Here is a 19,223-nt window from a genome sequence, read left to right on the forward strand (position 1 = left end):
CCTCTCTCCCTTTCTTCAAGGATGGGAAGTGTTTATAGGAGTATGACTTTGAATTCTCTTGTTTGGAGTAGTCATTTAGATGCTTTTCTCTATTTTAGTTTAATTTCAGAGATGAAGCCTGAAGCAGATAGCTCCTAGATAAACTTTACGGTTAATTTTTCATTAACTTTACAGAACATAGACTGACCAAAGGATAAAAAAGTTTTATGTAATTCATATGTAAATGTAAACAGATTAATGACAAAAGTGGCTCCAAAAGTAATTTTTGAAAGTCAAAATTAAGTACTTCATATATCTATTCCATGAATCAGTCTCATTTTATGTCTTATAAAAAAATCAAGGCTAGTTGAGTTGGTTAAATAAAGAAATTACATTAATTTACTGTTCACGGGGACATAATTTTAAGGAAGAAGTATATATTTTATGCTGATGTTGAATAGCATAATGCTGTTTATTCTACTTAATTGATTTAAATGTGTATGTTTTGATAAATGTCTAGAGAACATTTTTAATGAAATATTTTACAGTAAGAATAAAGTATAAAAATATAGATTAATATTTTAAATGTTTTTTTTTATGTGTATGCTATTATGTATATGTGTATGTTGCCTTAATGTTTAATTAGTAGAGCACTAAATTTGGAAAAGACTATTTTAAAGTCTATACAGAGGCATATTTCTAATGGATGCAAATATTTGTTCTCAGTAATATAAATAGTACACAAATCAGTGCTAGGTTTTGTTGAACTCAAGTTGCCTGGCACTATGCTAAGCACTTTACACCAGTTTTTCCATTTAATCATCAAAATAACTATATTTCAAGGCATGAGTCATATTTTAGCGATAAGAAAACAGAGACTTGGAAAATTAAATCGTCTTTTGTGGGTCATGGAGCAAAAAGCTGGCAGGGATAAGATTTGATTCCAAGCCTGCCTTACTTACTGTAGTCTTTCACACCTCTACCCAGTCCTTAGAACTAAATTGCTTGCATTGAATTTATTTAACCATGAGAAAAGCATTCAAGGTTGAGGGACAAAACTGCCTTTTCTCTTATTTGAAAGTTCAAGGACTAGGCTCTGTGTCTTTGTAAACAATGACATTAGTATGATGCTACTGGTAATAGCTACCAGTTTTAGTTGGTGATAGAATCATGTTGCTAAAACTTTATGTTTATTTTTTTTCCTATTTTTCAGAATGATGTCGGAGGACAACGCAGCCTGATAAACAAATGGACAACTTTTCTTAAGGCCAGGTTGATTTGCTCAATTCCTGGAAGTGATGGGGCAGACACTCATTTTGATGAGCTTCGTAAGTCACATATTCCTTCTTTCTTGAAAAAGTCTTACAGCCTAATTAATTCAGTATTTATTTTATTTTAGCCCCAAATGCCTGATTATATATAGTCCAGCATGGCTTGTAAGAGTAGTTCTTATTAAATTCACACACACAAAGAACATGGAGGTGTTCTAGGGTTGGGCACACATTGTATCAAAATAACTCAAAGTCAGTGGAGGAAACCAAACCACAACAAGAGACCAAAGATATGGGCTCTGCGACTGCCAAGTGGTCCATCCATTCTCCATGCAGTCTTTCACTTTGGAAGGAGACATTTTCTATATGGAGGAAGAACTTGGTTCCTTATTCCGTGATGCCCTCTGCTGGAGAATACAGGAGATTTGGTGAACTCTGTCCCTCTGACATGTTAATAAAAGGAATACTCAGAAGCAATAGACAGATTCTCCTTTTTCATTTCTCCTCTTCACTCCCCCCAAAGCTAATTCTAGAACGATTTTTTTGGTTGTACATAAAGTTTGCATTATTAGCTTTTATCTGCTCAAACTTGTTTTTGTTTTTGCAATGCAATATAAAAATGATTATCTATATCATTGAATGATTTCATCAGTATTGTGTGTCTTACAGCATTAAAGTATATATTCAGTATTCATGACTGGCCTGTCATGTTGTATATAAGCACAGTCACATTTTAAGTAATCTTTTAAAGAATAGTATTTTCACATAATTTACTATCAACACAGCACCAATTACTAGTGTAGCTATTTTCCTATTGTTATCAAAAAGGTAATTGAATTACCAATAAGTTGACACAATTTACAGGACAACACTTTTTAAACTGGAAGATAAAAATTACCTGGTTTTTGATTTTTATTTTATATGAAATTATATGAGGTCACCTCAAAAAGTTTATGGAAAAATAGAATTAAAAGATAAAAGGAGTCTTTCTATGAGCTTTTTGAGGTACCCACATATACTCCTAATTGGAAACTGTGTGGGGATTATCAATTGGACCATCCCATTTATAGGTGATTGAAGTAAACACTTAAGAGATTAAATGTCCAACTCAATGTCCCATAGCTAGTGAGAAAATCCACCTTTTACCCTTAATTTCTTAGTCATAGTATGGTGATTTTGTTATCTTAATTTTCTATACTGCTTAGAGTTTCAGAAATATTGCATTATTAAAGATAAAAATAAATAATCATCTTTTCCCATTAATAGAAGATATTTATTTACTCCCCACAAGAGATGAGAGAAATCCTGTAGTATACGGAGTCTTTACCACAACAAGGTATGTTCAACAAAATGCTTTTAACCCTTCTGGAAAACTTTTATGTGTATTAAGTTCTGTGTCCCTTCCTTTGTAGTGGCATGTCATACACATATTTTCATTTTGCTTTTTCACACAGCATTTCTTAGAAATCTGTTCATATTAATATAAAAACTCTCCTTGCTCTTTTTACACCAGCATAATACCCCCTATATTGATTACCACAATTTATTTAACCAGTCCCCTGTACATGGACATTTCTGTTGTTTCCAGTCCTTTGCAGCTGCATATCATGCTTTAATGACTAACCTGGTGCACATGACATTCCGCATATGAACATGCATATCTGCGAGACAAGTTCCCAGGGTAAAATTGCTGGGCATAAAGGCATATGTATATATCAATTATAGTAAATACTTTCAAACCACGTGTCATAGAAGTAGTACTAAAGAAATACATGCATAATGATTAAGTTCATTGGTGAGGCTGTAGTCATGAGATGGGACACTCTTGGCTCTTAAAATGTTGTCACGTGCTATCTTATTTGCACTTCCCTATTACCCTATGAAGATGGAAGTGTGATTGTTATGACCATTTCACTGCTCTACTCATTTAGGCAAAGAAGGTTTGTATTATTTGCTCAAAGAAGAGCAGCCAACTAGTAGTAAAATGGGACTAGAAGTGAAGATGTTTTCCTGGTTTCTACCCTGTATCCTTGTCTTCTTTTTGCGTGATGCTGTCCTGCATAAGTCACTGAGATATTGTTACTTCCTTAAAAGTTGTAGTAGCATCTATAAAGCTTTCTCAACGAATATGTGGGCCTTACTGTCTTAATTTTATCGGTAACATATACTTGACTGTGTTCAAAGCACATCTTTACTTCTGTTACATATTACTGCCTGTATTCTTGGAAGTTCTTTTCACTTTTTCAACAGCTCTGTTTTCAATTTTTGTCAATGAATATTGATACTACTATTGGAGGAATTAGTGCTATTGTTATGGAAGAAATGGTCTTACTGCCTCCTTTTGAATGAATTTTTAAACTAGTTTGTATGCAAATTATTGTTTAAGTTCCTTCCTGTGGCATATGCTTTATTTAGTATAAATAAATACCTTATTTATAAACTGAAATGTACTATTTGTTCAGAATATAGCAGAAAACACAATACTATTTGATTAATTATAAAATACAGAATGTGAATATTTAAATATGAGAATAAAGAAGATACCTTGAGAAGCTGCTGTCTTGGACTCCATTTTTCTGTTCATGTGTATTTAAATATAAAAAGGTGCAAGAAGAACAAGTTCCTGTAGTTTCTGAAGTTAAGTATCTCAGCCCTAGTTCTCTTGGCACCTTTCCATTCACGGAACTTTCTTTGAAGTCACTGTGTGTTCCACACACAAGGCACAGAGATGTGCCAGGAAAACGTAGCCCCAAGATAGTTCTTTTTTTCCCCTACCAAGTTTCTGCCCACCCAGAGTGTGAAGTTACAAGTCGGCTCTTTGTACTTTATGGTTTTATTTTTAATGCTGCCCTGAAGACTAAGGTAATGTTGAAATGCACGTCACATCCTTTGTGCATTGAAAAGATGTAATTAAGCTACAGTAATGGTAACGCCACTAAGCATGATGCTTCATTCCTTTAAAATATCATAAACATATGACGTTATTTTTATGGGAACGTCACCTCCCTTCTTAGCAGCTGGTTTTCTCCCAGCCGCCTACTTATCATTACCTCCCAATGTTTCCCATTAATGTCATTCCAGGAATATTAATAATTGAGTTACTCATCCTAGGGAATCATTAGCTCATTTGTGTAATGCTGAGATGATATGTCTCTTAGATCATAAAGGGAGATATTGTTTTTAAGAACAGGAATCATTGAAAATTTTAGACTCAAAAAACAAAAAAGTATTTTAATTTCCAGAAATGAGATAAAAAGAAATATCTGATTAGTGTTAACATTTTTCATTATTATTTTGCAAAAATTTGTTCAGTTCCACTAAATGTCCACTGAATGAATCAGTGAGTGACTGAATTGTGTTGCTCTCTTTCAGCTCCATATTCAAAGGTTCTGCTGTTTGTGTGTATAGCATGGCTGACATCAGAGCGGTTTTTAATGGCCCATATGCTCACAAGGAAAGTGCAGACCATCGTTGGGTGCAGTATGATGGAAGGATTCCTTATCCCAGACCTGGTACGGTATGTATCCAACCTAATAACTAAATTATTTTCCTAACCTCATATTCAATTTCTAATTCTATTGTAACAATAGAATGCTGTTCACTGTAGCAACATGTGTTGTTGATTTTTAAATAACTTATTTGTTTATAGTGATGTGTTAATATTTCCATCCTTCATTGGAACTTAATATTTTTCTTTTGAATGAGAATTTTAGGTACCATGGGAAATAACAGACTATATCATACGGAGCAAACTATGCTGACAATATAGAGCTTATTCCCACCATGTCTACAGAATCATCAAAATGACTTAGTTGTCTAGAATGACAAATACCCTAAGTTAGATGTAAATGCCAAATAAGTGTTTATTTCCCACATACAGCTCTGCATCTAGCTAGAGAGTCTTCTAATCTCCACTTCTACTTTAAAAGGATCCATCAGTTATAATGTTTCATTTAAATTATCTCTTTTCTTGTTACACACTTATCTTTTTGTGGCACTTTGGAATAATATGAATTTTTAATATGAGAAAGAGATTTTAGAGAACCCTAAGTTCAAAATTATTTTCAAATAGTATAAACCATGTTTAAAACACAGATGAAACAATAAGAAGCATGTTTTGGAGTTTATGCATTTGTTTAAAAAGAAAAATAACTGCAGTTTAAAAGGCTGCACATGCATTATAAATAGAAGGCTTTTTTTTTCCATTTGTTGATATCATTAAAATAGTTTTATTTAAATAATTCATGATGAGTGAATTGACTTAATACTACAGAGGAAAAATATTTATATTTTTTTAAATTCAGGATTTATTCTGAATATTTCTACCAATAGGCCTAAAATAATTATCAAATTCTACTGAATATTGTATTTTCATATCTTCATTTTAAAAGAGAAAATAGCTGGAAGCTGTGCTTTCTGAATTCTCTTCCATATATCTTAATTAAATTTCGGAAGCACACCATACAACTATCTTGATTTTCCCATTTATAATTCTTTAATATAAATTTGTTTTAGGAATATTTTCTGGCCTAATTGTAAGGTGATCATTATTTTTGCAGAAACTTTTTTTTTACATAATTTTCAGGATTCGCTTTTTTGTTTTCTCTTTTTTATATTGTGAAATGAACGCTTAACATGAGATCTACCCTCTTAAATTGTTAAGTGTACAGTACATTATTATTAACTCTAGATACGATGCTGTACCACAGATCTCCAGAGCTTTTTCATATTGTTTGACTAAAACTTTATGCTCATGGCATAGTAATTCCCCATTTTCCCTTTTCCCTAGCCCCTGGCAATCACCATTCCACTCTTTGATTCTATAAATTTTACTGTTTTTAGATAATTCATATGAGTGGAATCATGCAGTATTTGTCTTTCTGTGAATGGCTTATTTCACGTAGCATGATGTCATCAAGGTTCATTCACATTGTTGCATAGTGTAGAATTTCCTTCTTTTTAAGGCTGAATAGAATTACATTGTGTGTGTGTGTGACATATGTACAGCACATTTTTTTTTATCCATTCATCTATCAATAGACATTTAGGTTGTTTCTGTATCTTAGCTATTGTGAATAGTGCTGTAGTGAACCTAAGTGTGATAGTATATGCCTATGCATAGATAGATATAGATTAGATTTAGATATAGATATATGAGTACTGATAGATATACGAGGGTGATTACAATTTGGAAAAGAGCATTAATTGGGGAAATTTTATTGTATTAATATTTTGGCGTAAAGGATTATTGACTTTTACTTTATGAGCTGAATCTACATGAGTTTGTTTAAAGAAATAAAGACTGTCACCATCAGGCCATTAAAACAATCTTTTTTCAATTATCTAGATGTTATAGGAGAAAGGGGGCTGAAACCATCTACATTAATCACAGCAAATTATTTGCATACATAGACACAGAAGTTGTGTACTATAATACTTAGAAATTGAAAATAATTATCAAAAATGATTACATGCTGATGCATCAAGATGAATTATTTTCCAATTATAGTGTAAGTTAGAGCTTCTGTGGAAGTGATTGCTGCCACCGCTTTCCCTGCTCTTGCCTGAGAGAGGTATGAATGTTACATGAGGCTTAAAGAGAACTCACATTTTACATGACTCTCCTCGCAAGTACACAGCCTCTTCTCTGAAATAGTGACTCCCCCCAAAATAGGAAAACATAAATGTCAGTGAGGAGTGTTTTTCATCAGTGAGAAAAGAAGCATCAAATTATGTTAAACAAATCAATCTCTGCTGCTGAATACTCAAAATACAATGTGTTTTCACTGTAGAAATTTTCTTGAAAGGTTCAAAATTATGGAGCAAATATTCTGTATCCAAACCAACAAAGAAATACTTAACATGTTCTTTTTAACATTTTTTGGAAAGGAAAGAATTATTAGGACAAAGGAAGGGCCATTTAACAGAGGTTTTTTTTTTTTTTAATATATATATTCTTTTTCAACATCAATATTTCTCATGGAATTCCTGTGCTTTCTTACGTGTGTAAACACATGTGCATCCGAAGTCGAGCTTTGAGGATTATCCATAGCTGTACTAGGGCTACAATTGGTAGTGTAGACAGAAAGACAAAGTTTCCTTCTGGAGGACTCCACTAGAAAACTCTCTTTGATCCAGGTAGATTGTGCCCTTTTATAGAATTTAGAGAGATTTAAAAAAATGCTGTTTGCTGTCAAAGTTATTTATTTTGCTTTACAGTTTTGGGTAAAGGGAAAAGAGGTTCTTTCTGGTTGAACTGAATTGAACTTGATTATGTCTGTGCTGTTTTCAGATGAGGAGCAACCACATGAATCAATATAAATTTGTTAGTATGAGACTAATAATATTGAGATATATTCAAGTATTTTTTATTGACCCACCATATCCAATTGGTTCTGCACAAGAAAGTGACAAATACTCCTACTAACAAGTTTGCAGGCTGAGTCTAGAAGGCCACAGTAGACAAAGGTTATCAATTATTTCCAAGTAACTAGTTACTTTCATATTCTTTTTGAAATCACTATGACCAAATTTTTGAAAATGTCTAAAATTATTCATAGATATGTACCCTCCTTAATTCATTATTCTTTAGCCATTTTTTAAAAATCTTATTTTTATTTGTACACAGTGATATTAGTCTGTTTTTCTACATTTTATTTTATATTTGGAATACTGATGTTGAAATTAAGAACTTCATATATCTGATCTGAAAATGTGTTACACAAATATGTTTTTATAAATGAACTTCACCATTTTAAATACTCTACTTTCAGAAAATCATTGAAATTATGTTTCACAGTATATCATGTAACTGCACTTGTAAAATCTGAGAATGTAAGAACTGGAGTGGATGATAGAGACCACATAATTCACCTTTGTTTTACAGAGGAGAAAACGGATGCCCAGAATAATTAAATAATTTTCCCAATATCATATTGCCAAAAACAGCAGAATGAAAAGTGATGTTAACGTTTTCTGGCCAGTCTTCTCTCTCTATTCTTTAATATTCCCTAACATTCATCTGAATGATATATACTGCTGAACTTCCTACCTAAAATTAACTGCATTTATTTTTACATTATCTCCTGACATTCTTTCTTATCCGTTTTTTTAATAAGCAACCTAATTTCAGTAATGTTTGTTTAAATGAGGATGTGATTTTTTTCTCTTTTCTACAAGCTTCCAGCTCAGAAATTTTCGTTAGAAATCACATTTGAACACTTCTCACGGTACAGATGCTGTGATAAGTACTTACATTTCTAAAACAACAGCATAATGTGGGTATTGTTTTCCGATTTTATAGGTAAGGAAAAGCTCAGTGAGGGTAAATGCATGTTCATGGTCTCACAGCTTGTGAAGTGATAAGATTGGGATTAAGCTAGATCTGCCTACCTGTAAACCAAGTCACTAATCTCCATATTGTTCTACCTTCAAAGTAATAAAAACAAACAACCAAACAGAACCTTACACTGTTTCCCCAGGGATTGATCTGTTCTCTGTGCAAGTAACAATGAAGTTTGAAAATGTACTACATTTGTCATTTCTTTTATTGTAATTCAGGGAAACATCTAACTTTAATAAAAACATTGCTGAATAATTTGCTTGCTATGAAATGGTTAGGACCTTTACTGAAAGCCATTTTATGCTTCGGTTAAAATTTTAAAATAGATTATTTAAAAGAAAGAATGCCTTTGCTTTTACATTTTTTGCATCCATATTGCTATTAAGATTGAATTCTAAGTTGTTCTTGCAGTAGAGACTCATGTTGACATTATCGTTCAGTTAATAAACACTACAATTTCCAGCATGTCATGCCTTCTTTAATTTTTTGGTTTTGACAGAATGCTGTATATACTTCCTTGGACAAAAAGTCAAGGCTAAACTCCTAACCTTATGATGATATCACTATTCCACAGTGTTAAGCCTGCAAACTCAAGGATGCACAAGGATACAGTTCCAGAATTCATACTTTAAGGGATTCTTCTGCCCTCTGGTGTCCAAATAAAATGTCTGAACAAACCATATTTTGTACAGGAGGACTTTTTCAATCATTATTGACTTTCTGGATCTTAGTAATAAGAAGGTCCAAGTGAAATGGGAGAGTTCATCATACAGTGAGGGATACAGATCTGATATGGAAATCAAACTGAAGTCAGGCCGAAAATAACAGGCTGCTAGAAAACTCAGAATCTGGGGAAGATTTGTACAGGCAGAGGATTTCAATATTGATATTTGATTTATTATAAAGGGTGTACTGTGTTGTCTTATTCTGTTGATGAGAGATTTTTACAATTTATGCATAAATTTAAAATATTAGTGAATGTTTACTCAAAAGTGAATTTCAGTTTTTAAACCATTCTCTTATCAAAGAGATGAGAATGAATTACTTGTTTTCGAAGTTCCAATATTTTTGAAATGTATGTTTTGCTACTCTTGAATCATTTTCCTACAGTTATTGACAATTTTTAATTGTCCAATTTTGTAAAAATAGCAATTCATTTTTAAGTTCCATTTCCCCCCAAATGGTCAATGCTTTTACAGTTAAATTTTTAAGCTTTGCTTTAAAGATCAAAACTTACACATGAATTTGTCAACTAATGCTCCATTTTCTGGTAGGGAGTGAAAGAAGGTAATTATAGGTACTGTCCTTCAATTTTATAATGTTACTGTGTGGACAGTGGTAAAGGATAAACACATTGTAGTTCCTATTAATAGCTTATGTACCAGCAAAACCTGTTCTTTCTTTGCAGATAAATACTAAAAAGAGGTGGTAAAAATGGTGGTTCTAAGCATTCCTGTGAATTTCTTGGTTCAAAAATTTGAAACAAAGCCATAAGTCAAGGACACCGTGACATGAAAAAAAAAAAAAAAAAAAAAAATTCCTGGCAGGGTTTTTAAAGACGACTTCTCCCAACAGTTCTGCTTCCTTCGGTATCTGATGCTAGAGATGTTGAACAAATGCTCATTTTCAGCTCTAACTTACTTTCTGAATCTTTTTTTCCTCCTGCCTCAGGGTGTAGGTTGTGGTTGGTTTTGTTTTGTTTAATCAATCAATTAATTTATTTATTTTTATGCTAAGGAAAGAAACACTAAGACACATGAAATATCAGAACCACTGGGCTAACCTCCTTCTTCCTGCTTACTGAACTTCCATGGTTTATTTGTGAGTTCTGCTTCCTTCGGTATCTGATGCTAGAGATGTTGAACAAATGCTCATTTTCAGCTCTAACTTACTTTCTGAATCTTTTTTTCCTCCTGCCTCAGGGTGTAGGTTGTGGTTGGTTTTGTTTTGTTTAATCAATCAATTAATTTATTTATTTTTATGCTAAGGAAAGAAACACTAAGACACATGAAATATCAGAACCACTGGGCTAACCTCCTTCTTCCTGCTTACTGAACTTCCATGGTTTATTTGTGAATATAATGTGCCCTTTTAGTGAAAAAAAAAAAAAAAAAAATATATATATATATATATATCTCCATGAGAATTAATAATCACCATCTTTCCTCAGGTGATTTGTAGTCTGAATTTACATTACCTGTGTGGTCTGGCAGCCCTGGGCCAAGAAATAAGAAATTAGTATAAAAAATGGTCCCAAGCTGTGATAGATTAAGAATGTCCTGTAAAACTTGATTAAGAAAAATATATTAAAATGTCCTGTAAAACTTGTTAAATCTCATATATTTTCTAAATAAGCATTTCCCCTCTCCAATTCTATTTTAGGAATTCAGATCTTTACAAAATCAAATTTTTTTTTTCAGAAATCATCTTCATATATTAATCAATTAGCTATTTAATTTAACAGCCCACTACAAAAACAATGTTAAACAATTTTTCAACTATCACCACATGTAAAATAATGAAATATCTCCCTCTCTGTAACATTTCATATCTTTGTCTGAATGAGAAGCCCTGTCACGAACGACTCCTCACATGGGTTTTTCTCTGGAGAAAGTCAAAGGCAAAGGCCAAACTGTTTCCTCCCTTTGCTGCAGTGTCCTTATCGTTCCTCTTTTCTGATATGAAATAAAACCTTCCAAACTTGGGGTGTGCCTGTAGATATGTCTGACAGTCCTTATTTAGTGCCACTAAATTATTAGACTTTCTAAATTGTAAAGGACATTGAGAAATTACAAAGTTATTTTGATTTCAGGTCCCCTGGAAAGTTCATCTTAATAAATACAGTACTTGACCAGCACTGGGTCCTGGCATAACCTCCCTGCTCTAGCAAGGTCGTTTTTCCTCTATATCCAGGCATCACTGAGCTCGCCTGAGATTAGTTCATGATTTTGCTTCACAAAAGCAAATCTTGGAGGGATTAGGTCATAGGCTAATAATACATAATGTCAATAATTGAGTCCACCTAGAAGACCAGATGAATGTAATGGTGCTTCAGGTAGAGCTAGAATGATTGTTGACAAACTGCAACTTTTACCTTGGTTTATGTTCACAACAGCAGGTGCTTGAGGTAACCATGGAATCCACAAGCTCAAAACTCCTTGGGCACCCTGTTTTCCTTCCTACTCCACCTAAACTCTTTGGCTTGAACATTGGCATAATCCTATATAACACATTCTTCCCATAGAGAGCTAATGGTTCTCAGAATCTTATGTTTTCATTAATCTCTTAAATTAGATCTCAATTATAAACTATGCTGGTCCTATTAAGTCAGAATTTTATTTTTTATATTGTACAAAAAAGATGTTTTAAGGTTGACTTCCATAAGTGTAATTGACCAAAGAAAAATACATAATTCAAAAATAGTATCCAAAACTTCCTCTTGATTCATATAGTGTTAGACTGTGTTAGTCTTACCAAAGGAGACTGAAAAATATGAAATATAGTGGAAGAACTCCCTAAGTATCTCACATTATCCCCGTTGTGTGCCTGAGGAATATGGCTAACATTTTGTTGTTATTGTTGTTGTGGTTTGTTTGGCTTTAAGGAAAGCTTTCCTAATTAATTTAAAAATCTGTGGAAAACTGGGGAAATCTCATTTTATGCATCACTGGCTTACTCATGCCTCCTCATTATATTGAATTCACAGATTTATTTTCCCCTTAATATTTGTTCACTGCATGGCCTTCCCCCTAGTGGAAAACAAACTATTACTTTGTCATCTTCTCTCTAAATTACCCAAAGATATCTCTAATTACATTTTTTCTAGGATTTTGGTTCTAGAAGGGAGAAGCAGAAGTGGCACTAGAATCTGGGCATCATGACTTCAAGTACTTAAAACTGGTGACACTGAAAGGGCCGTATGATAAAGCATGACTATCATCTCCCTTTCTCTATATTCGTATAGGTTACCTTTCTCTAATGTGGTGACAGGCAACAGATTCTTAACATGAATCGACCTTTCCAGCTGCCTTTCAGCTTTCTTTCCCATAGGGCCAACATTTGCTTTTCAAATGAGGTCCTGTAAATGCCAGGCTAATTACTACATTCAATAGTGTTTTGCTTTTCCTGGTATATAAATTCCTCTAAAAGAAGGGAAATCTCAAAAGAGAGCACAAGATAGGGAAATAAATTTATGTCTGTATTGTTGCCTCTGGCCTTTCTAGCTCTGATATTTAATGTAGGGTCCTGCTTTGCCCGTATGGGTTACAGGCTGACTCTTAGGTGAATAAGCGGGTGATAAGATGGCACCCATTACGTTTGAATTTTTTACTATATAAATAAAAAAATCTGACTTCCTTTACACATTCAGCTTATTTTTCCCAGTTTGCTGAAAATGAAAGCCTGGTTCAGTCTTTCCTTGAGCCATGTCTTCTCCCACATTAGTCATTCCTCTGATTTGCTTAAAAGGAAACAGCAACCTGTAGAGAATAGCCTAAGGCAGTAGAGGGGGAAAACTTTTAACAGCTGTCTGGTGTCTTGCCAAGGGGCAAAGTTCTCTCATTGGATAAAAACCATTTTTCTCCTCTTATCCATTGCTTCCCACTCCACTACTGAAGGCCCTGTGCAAACACGCGGATCTGCCAAGCATAACATGCTCACACCTAGCCAGCCATCGCGGCTGTGGCAGAGAGGTGCTGAACCAGGGCTGCTGCTGGCGGTTTACCCTTTCATCTCAGGGTTTGTCTAGGCAGGTTCTCTTTTCACTTCTACCCTTGTGCTGGGGTTAATGTTTCCAGCATGATACTGACATTTTAACATTTGGGTAATAGCTTTCTTCTTTTTTTTTCTTTCGCTCAAATTTTAAAGTCTTAGACTTCTTCAAAATAGTAGGTGGAGACACAGAAGAAAAGTTCCCTGATTTATTTCTTATGTTTGCAAGTGCTAAAGGAGTGGAACTTAGGCAAATGTTAGAAAACTGGAAGGAAAAGAAATAAATGGTCACCTATGGTATGTTTAGATGGTCTTGTTAATAGCTATTAAAAGTGCATTTATAGAGAGACAAAAAAAATCACTAGATTTTTAATATCTGGGATGTATAGCTGCAATTTTTCTAGAATTATTTGGAGGAAAATAAACAATTGAATATGACCGTTTGCTTTAGATGAAGCATTTCTCCACATTCTCTTTTTCCTTAAGTGATTTTTTCTTTCCTACTTTACTCCTACCTGCATACATTGCCGGGCATCTCGAGTTATTTTTAGATCTGCATGCTCCACAGCTATATGATATCAAAGCAAAAATTCCACTGGTTTAAATGTACTAGAATAATATTTGGTTCAAACTGTACTATCTTAAACCTCTAGGAGTAACTCTACCAAATCACTTTCATTTGTACAAGCACAATGGAGAGTCGGACCTGAGAGATCATGCATAGCAAGTGAGAGGATAAAGATCTTATCCAAATACTGGCTGTATGCCATGAGGAAAAGCAGCCATAAGAAAAAATATATTTTCGAAGATCATTTTGTAATATCAATAGAAAACAGGTTTTCCTTCTCTTGTTTTTTTCTTAGATTTTACTACACTTAAACATTTTTGTCACAGGAGGTGAGCAAGGAGGAAAATTGTCATATTTATTTCTTTGCTAAATGTTCATATCTTTATTCAGCTATATTTTCTTACATTAAAATTTCTAATTATCAGAAATTGTGTCTTGCATGTCATGATATTTTTTTTTTTTTTTAATTTTGGCCACTGCATAACTGCAGCTACAAAATCAAAGGAGAGTTTTACTTAAGTTGGAGGCCTTTTTCAAAAATGTATTGCAGGCACAATCTTGCTTTATTTTTGATTTTAATGATAGGCCAAGCAGATTGAACTGCAGGCGTTATAAACTGTAAGCCCACTGTGAATGGCCTTTGACTGAGCTTCAAATATGCAGCCTGTAATTGGGCAAGCGCTTTGTATCATTTGAGCTCCATATCCAATTTGAGTCTCTGCTTAATCTATTTAATATAGGGTTCCCTACTGAGTTGACAGATTCCACTATGCTAAGGGCTAAGTGCTACATTGACTGAATATGCAGACTTAGATCTTTAGACCAACACCTAGTTAAGAATGTACTAAATAAGTACCAAATAGCTAATATTCTAGGACACTGCTACTCTCTTTGATACACACTTGGGACAAATAAACAGATGCTAAGAAAGAATCAGTTTCTTAATAACAGACTTTCATGATTTTTGTGAAAGTTAAAGATATTCTTAAATTATTTATAGAAAATCATTAATTTTTTAAGTACAACTTCTTTCTTTTTTTAGTACAACTTTCTTCTAATTCATAACGAGCCATTACTGGTATAAATTGGGGGTTGGGATCATATATGTGACTAATGCCAGGGCCGTCAGCTCCCTAAGAATGACCCTCTTGAACACTTCGACTGAGAAGTACAATGTGTTTTTGGAGCCTTGACATGATTCTAATTAGTGCCTAGTATAAATGTCTCAGTTCAGTGGAGACTATGTTCCCAACTTGTCTGAAAACTAAAATAGGTAAAAGAAGCGTTTTCTTACAAACTTTCCCTAATGTCGTTTTCTTCTCTATGCCTCCATCAATCAGCTAGTTTACCATTCCAGAAGAATTCATTAGTCCACTAATAATTCAAATGTGATAACAGAATTGCTCTATCTGAGGTAGCTTCCTAAATTACAATATATTGAAACATAAAATAGATTTATGTTGAGGAAGAGGATTTATTTTCTGAAGAAAAATTTTAAAAAGTCAAGTTGTAAAGCAATTTGTTTATTTTTGTATAAATGAACATTTAATTTGTAGTAGGTTGAATTTTTTATTTTGTACCACGAGGGGGCAGGTTATGCTAACTATTGATTTAATGGACACAAAAGCAGGTAAGAAGCAATTTTAGACAGGAGAAAAATTCCCTGAGGGTTTCTTCGTAGATCGCTTAGGAGAAGAGCTTTTGAATTGTTCAAAGTATAATTTTCACACCAGTTATTTTAAAAACTAGATAATTACAATTTCAAACTATTGAAGCTCTTTTGAAAGTGATTTTTGTGACTTGATTAGTTCCTTTTTATTTTTCATTAACATGGTTTCAGTTGTACTGAAATCTTAAATTTACTGAAAGGACATTGAAAATAATGGTTTCCCATTATTTATGTTCTCATGTTTACAGATTGTTTTTTTAACAGTTATTTCACCTTAAATTTCATGTATCTTATTAGAAACAATCTTCATAAGAAAAAAGTTCACTATGGAAACATTAGAAAATACAGATAAATAGATATAATTTAGAATATTTTCGAGGGAAAATGGATTTAAATATATTGGGGGTATTTATTTACCAGTGCAGGTGATTCTATAGTAACTCTACTGTTCTTTCCTTTAATATTACCAACGATAAGCCTTAAAAAATTTATTGGAAGTAAGTGTAAATTTCTCGAGTGCATTAGCAATGTCTTTACCTCCTTCCACATTTTTTTTCAGTGTCCAAGTAAAACCTATGACCCGCTGATTAAATCCACGCGAGATTTTCCAGATGATGTCATCAGTTTCATAAAACGGCACCCCGTTATGTATAAGTCAGTATACCCAGTTGCCGGAGGACCAACATTCAAGCGAATCAATGTGGATTACAGACTGACGCAGATAGTGGTGGATCATGTCATTGCAGAAGACGGCCAGTACGATGTAATGTTTCTTGGAACAGGTAAGCTTGAACTAGGTGATGCTTTCTTTCAAAGGAATTTTTAATTATTAGACAAGAAACAAAAAACATCAAAATGTTTATTAGTCAAAATCAAAATGAGTAACTATTAGCTAATACTTTATCAGTGTTTCTTCAAATTGTATTAATAACACCTGCTCTTTAATTGATAATCATAAATATCTCCCAGTCTCCTATTTGAGATTTCAAGATGTATTTGCATATTACAGCTGCAATGTGCCTGTTATAGATTAGGTGCTCAATACATATTTGATAAATGTCTCTGGGCTAAAATTAAACAAGTAGGGCAAAGCAATGTTTCTCTATTTTCTAACTTCACCTTTCCCTGTCCCTATAGGTATATTTGATAAGCTCTACCCTCTTCTTCTGATTTTGAGAATCATTGACTCAGTTGACTTAAGATAGCTTTTGAAGAACATTAAGCATTACTTTGTAAAGGTGTTTAAATAGAAACTTCTTGGAGATTATTTTTCCTGTCCTTATATTTTGTGGGTTACAATTAATTTTGTAGATTAAAATAAATTTTGTGGACTCTCATTATTGGAGCTCATTGTATTTATTTTTTTGTCTGCCCACTCAGTAATTATAAAATGATTAAAAAATAATTTTCACGGAAAGAGAACTATTGCTTACTTGGTGGGACTCAAAAACATGAACAAGTCTTATCTAATAATGTAATGTGAATTCTAATGGCAGTATAACATGTATCATTAAACAAAAAGCACTGCATCCTAGGTAATATTGTATAATTTAATTAATCAAGCATTTCATAAAGAAATAGAAATTAATGTGTTTTCAAGAAATGGACATTTTAATTGGAATATGTTTTTAGGAGTACAAAACAATTTTACAATAATTTTATGTTTTAAAATGTATTGGTTTTACAGAAGTTAGGTTTATTAGGAAGCATGTGTGTGACAGACTCAGAGGGACTTTGGACACCAGTTGTTAAACCTGTTTATGTTACACATGGCAATTCCAAGGCCTGGAAAAATAAGGATGTACCCAAGACTACAGAGATGGCTATTAAAGGGTCAAGACTTGAAATGATTAGTTTGTTATTAATTTTCATGAGTTTGACACTGAATTTGCACTGTCCATCCAAAGCTCATTCATTCCTGTCTTCAATTCACTGTCATAAGTGTCACTCAGCCACTAGATGGTACTACCTAACTTTTATTGAGGAAATTAAAGCACTACTAAGATAAATAGATAGATATTCAATTTTGGCATTTGGAAGACGCATACTTAATATTTCTCAGAGATTCCAGAGTCATTTAAGAGTTATTTTGTGGAAGCAGAGTTATTACTATCTATGTTACTATACTCCAACCCCAGTGCTCAGAACACTAGAAGTTTAAACACAACAGAGTAAAAATATCTATTCTGTATAAATTAATTTCAAAGTGGGATATTTTCTTTTTCTAAAGTGTGCTTTTGATTCTCTTGCTGTACGAAGATACTTCAAAAACTTTGTAGAAAAATAGAATTAAAAGATAATATGAATCTTTCCACAAACTTTTTTTAAGTACACTGGTATAGGGCTATTGAGATTATCTGTTTCTTCCTGTGAAGTGTTGGTAGATTCTATCACTCTGTAGAACTGCAATATAAGATGCTGTATTTAAGACATCTTTTCTAAATGTCAAATTTTGGTATACATGATTAACCTTGCATTGTATTTTCCTGTGTTATGTACTTTTAGTCAAATGTATTGGAACAATCCAGTCAAACCCTTTTTGGGAGGATTTGTAATATTTTCTTCTTATCAAGAAACCTATATTTCACTTTCATATCAAATCATGCTATCTTGTCTCTACTTCAGCAATTTCTCTGTCAAATACTTTAAAAATGCAACAATCATTTTAGAAAAAATTTCAACAGTATTCTTTGGCACTTCTGGGTTCTTGGAATACCTTGGGTTTTGCATAAAAATGTATTCTCACTTACTGTACAGGTCACTGTCTCACAGCTCTTCATGTTATGTTGCATTCTACTTCATTGCAATTCATTTTCCAGTTTACAGGCTTATTATACAGCCACAAAAACTAAGGTTGCTGCAGGTTGTCCTAAAAATAACAAAAGAAGATTTGATATGGTAGCATAATAGAATAATATTAAAATCATTTGCTATATATATATTTTTTACACTTGAAACATAATCGATTAAACCTATCTATAGGGTACAGAGTTGACTCTTGGTATTTGTGTACGTGATGATCAAATCAGTATTCTTAGCATGTTCATCTTTACAATAGTTATTATTCTTTGTGTCCATTATTCGGGTTCTCCCTAATTCTCCTCCTGCTCCCCCTTTCCCACGTCTAGGAACCATAGATCTGTTCTCTCCATCTGAATGTTCAATGTATTATTATGATTTGCTTCTTTCTTTCTTTCTTTCTTTCTTTCTTTCTTTCTTTCTTTCTTTCTTTCTTTCTTTCTTTCTTTCTTTCTTTCTTTCTTTCTTTCTTTCTTTCTTTCTTTCTTTCTTTCTTTCTTTCTTTCTTTCTTTCTTTCTTTCTTTCTTTCTTTCTTTCTTTCTTTCTTTCTTTCTTTCTTTCTTTCTTTCTTTCTTTCTTTCTTTCTTTCTTTCTTTCTTTCTTTCTTTCTTTCTTTCTTTCTTTCTTTCTTTCTTTCTTTCTTTCTTTCTTTCTTTCTTTCTTTCTTTCTTTCTTTCTTTCTTTCTTTCTTTCTTTCTTTCTTTCTTTCTTTCTTTCTTTCTTTCTTTCTTTCTTTCTTTCTTTCTTTCTTTCTTTCTTTCTTTCTTTCTTTCTTTCTTTCTTTCTTTCTTTCTTTCTTTCTTTCTTTCTTTCTTTCTTTCTTTCTTTCTTTCTTTCTTTCTTTCTTTCTTTCTTTCTTTCTTTCTTTCTTTCTTTCTTTCTTT

The 19,223-nt window shown here is 32.9% G+C and overlaps 1 protein-coding gene across 1 annotated transcript in view; it reads left to right on the forward strand.

Annotated features, from left to right (window-relative positions):
- The window catches only part of SEMA3D (sema domain, immunoglobulin domain (Ig), short basic domain, secreted, (semaphorin) 3D), a 193,396-nt gene that overhangs the window by 146,139 nt on the left and 28,034 nt on the right, over positions 1 to 19,223 (forward strand). Inside the window, exons 10-13 of the mRNA XM_008586731.1 lie at positions 1,193 to 1,307; positions 2,517 to 2,586; positions 4,623 to 4,767; positions 16,099 to 16,321. Of these exons, the coding sequence (XP_008584953.1) occupies positions 1,193 to 1,307; positions 2,517 to 2,586; positions 4,623 to 4,767; positions 16,099 to 16,321 (553 nt within the window). The remainder of the gene's footprint in view (positions 1 to 1,192; positions 1,308 to 2,516; positions 2,587 to 4,622; positions 4,768 to 16,098; positions 16,322 to 19,223) is intronic.

The sequence above is a fragment of the Galeopterus variegatus genome, unplaced genomic scaffold (genome assembly GCF_000696425.1).
Source record: "Galeopterus variegatus unplaced genomic scaffold, G_variegatus-3.0.2 Scaffold112, whole genome shotgun sequence".
NCBI classification, from domain to species: domain Eukaryota; kingdom Metazoa; phylum Chordata; class Mammalia; order Dermoptera; family Cynocephalidae; genus Galeopterus; species Galeopterus variegatus.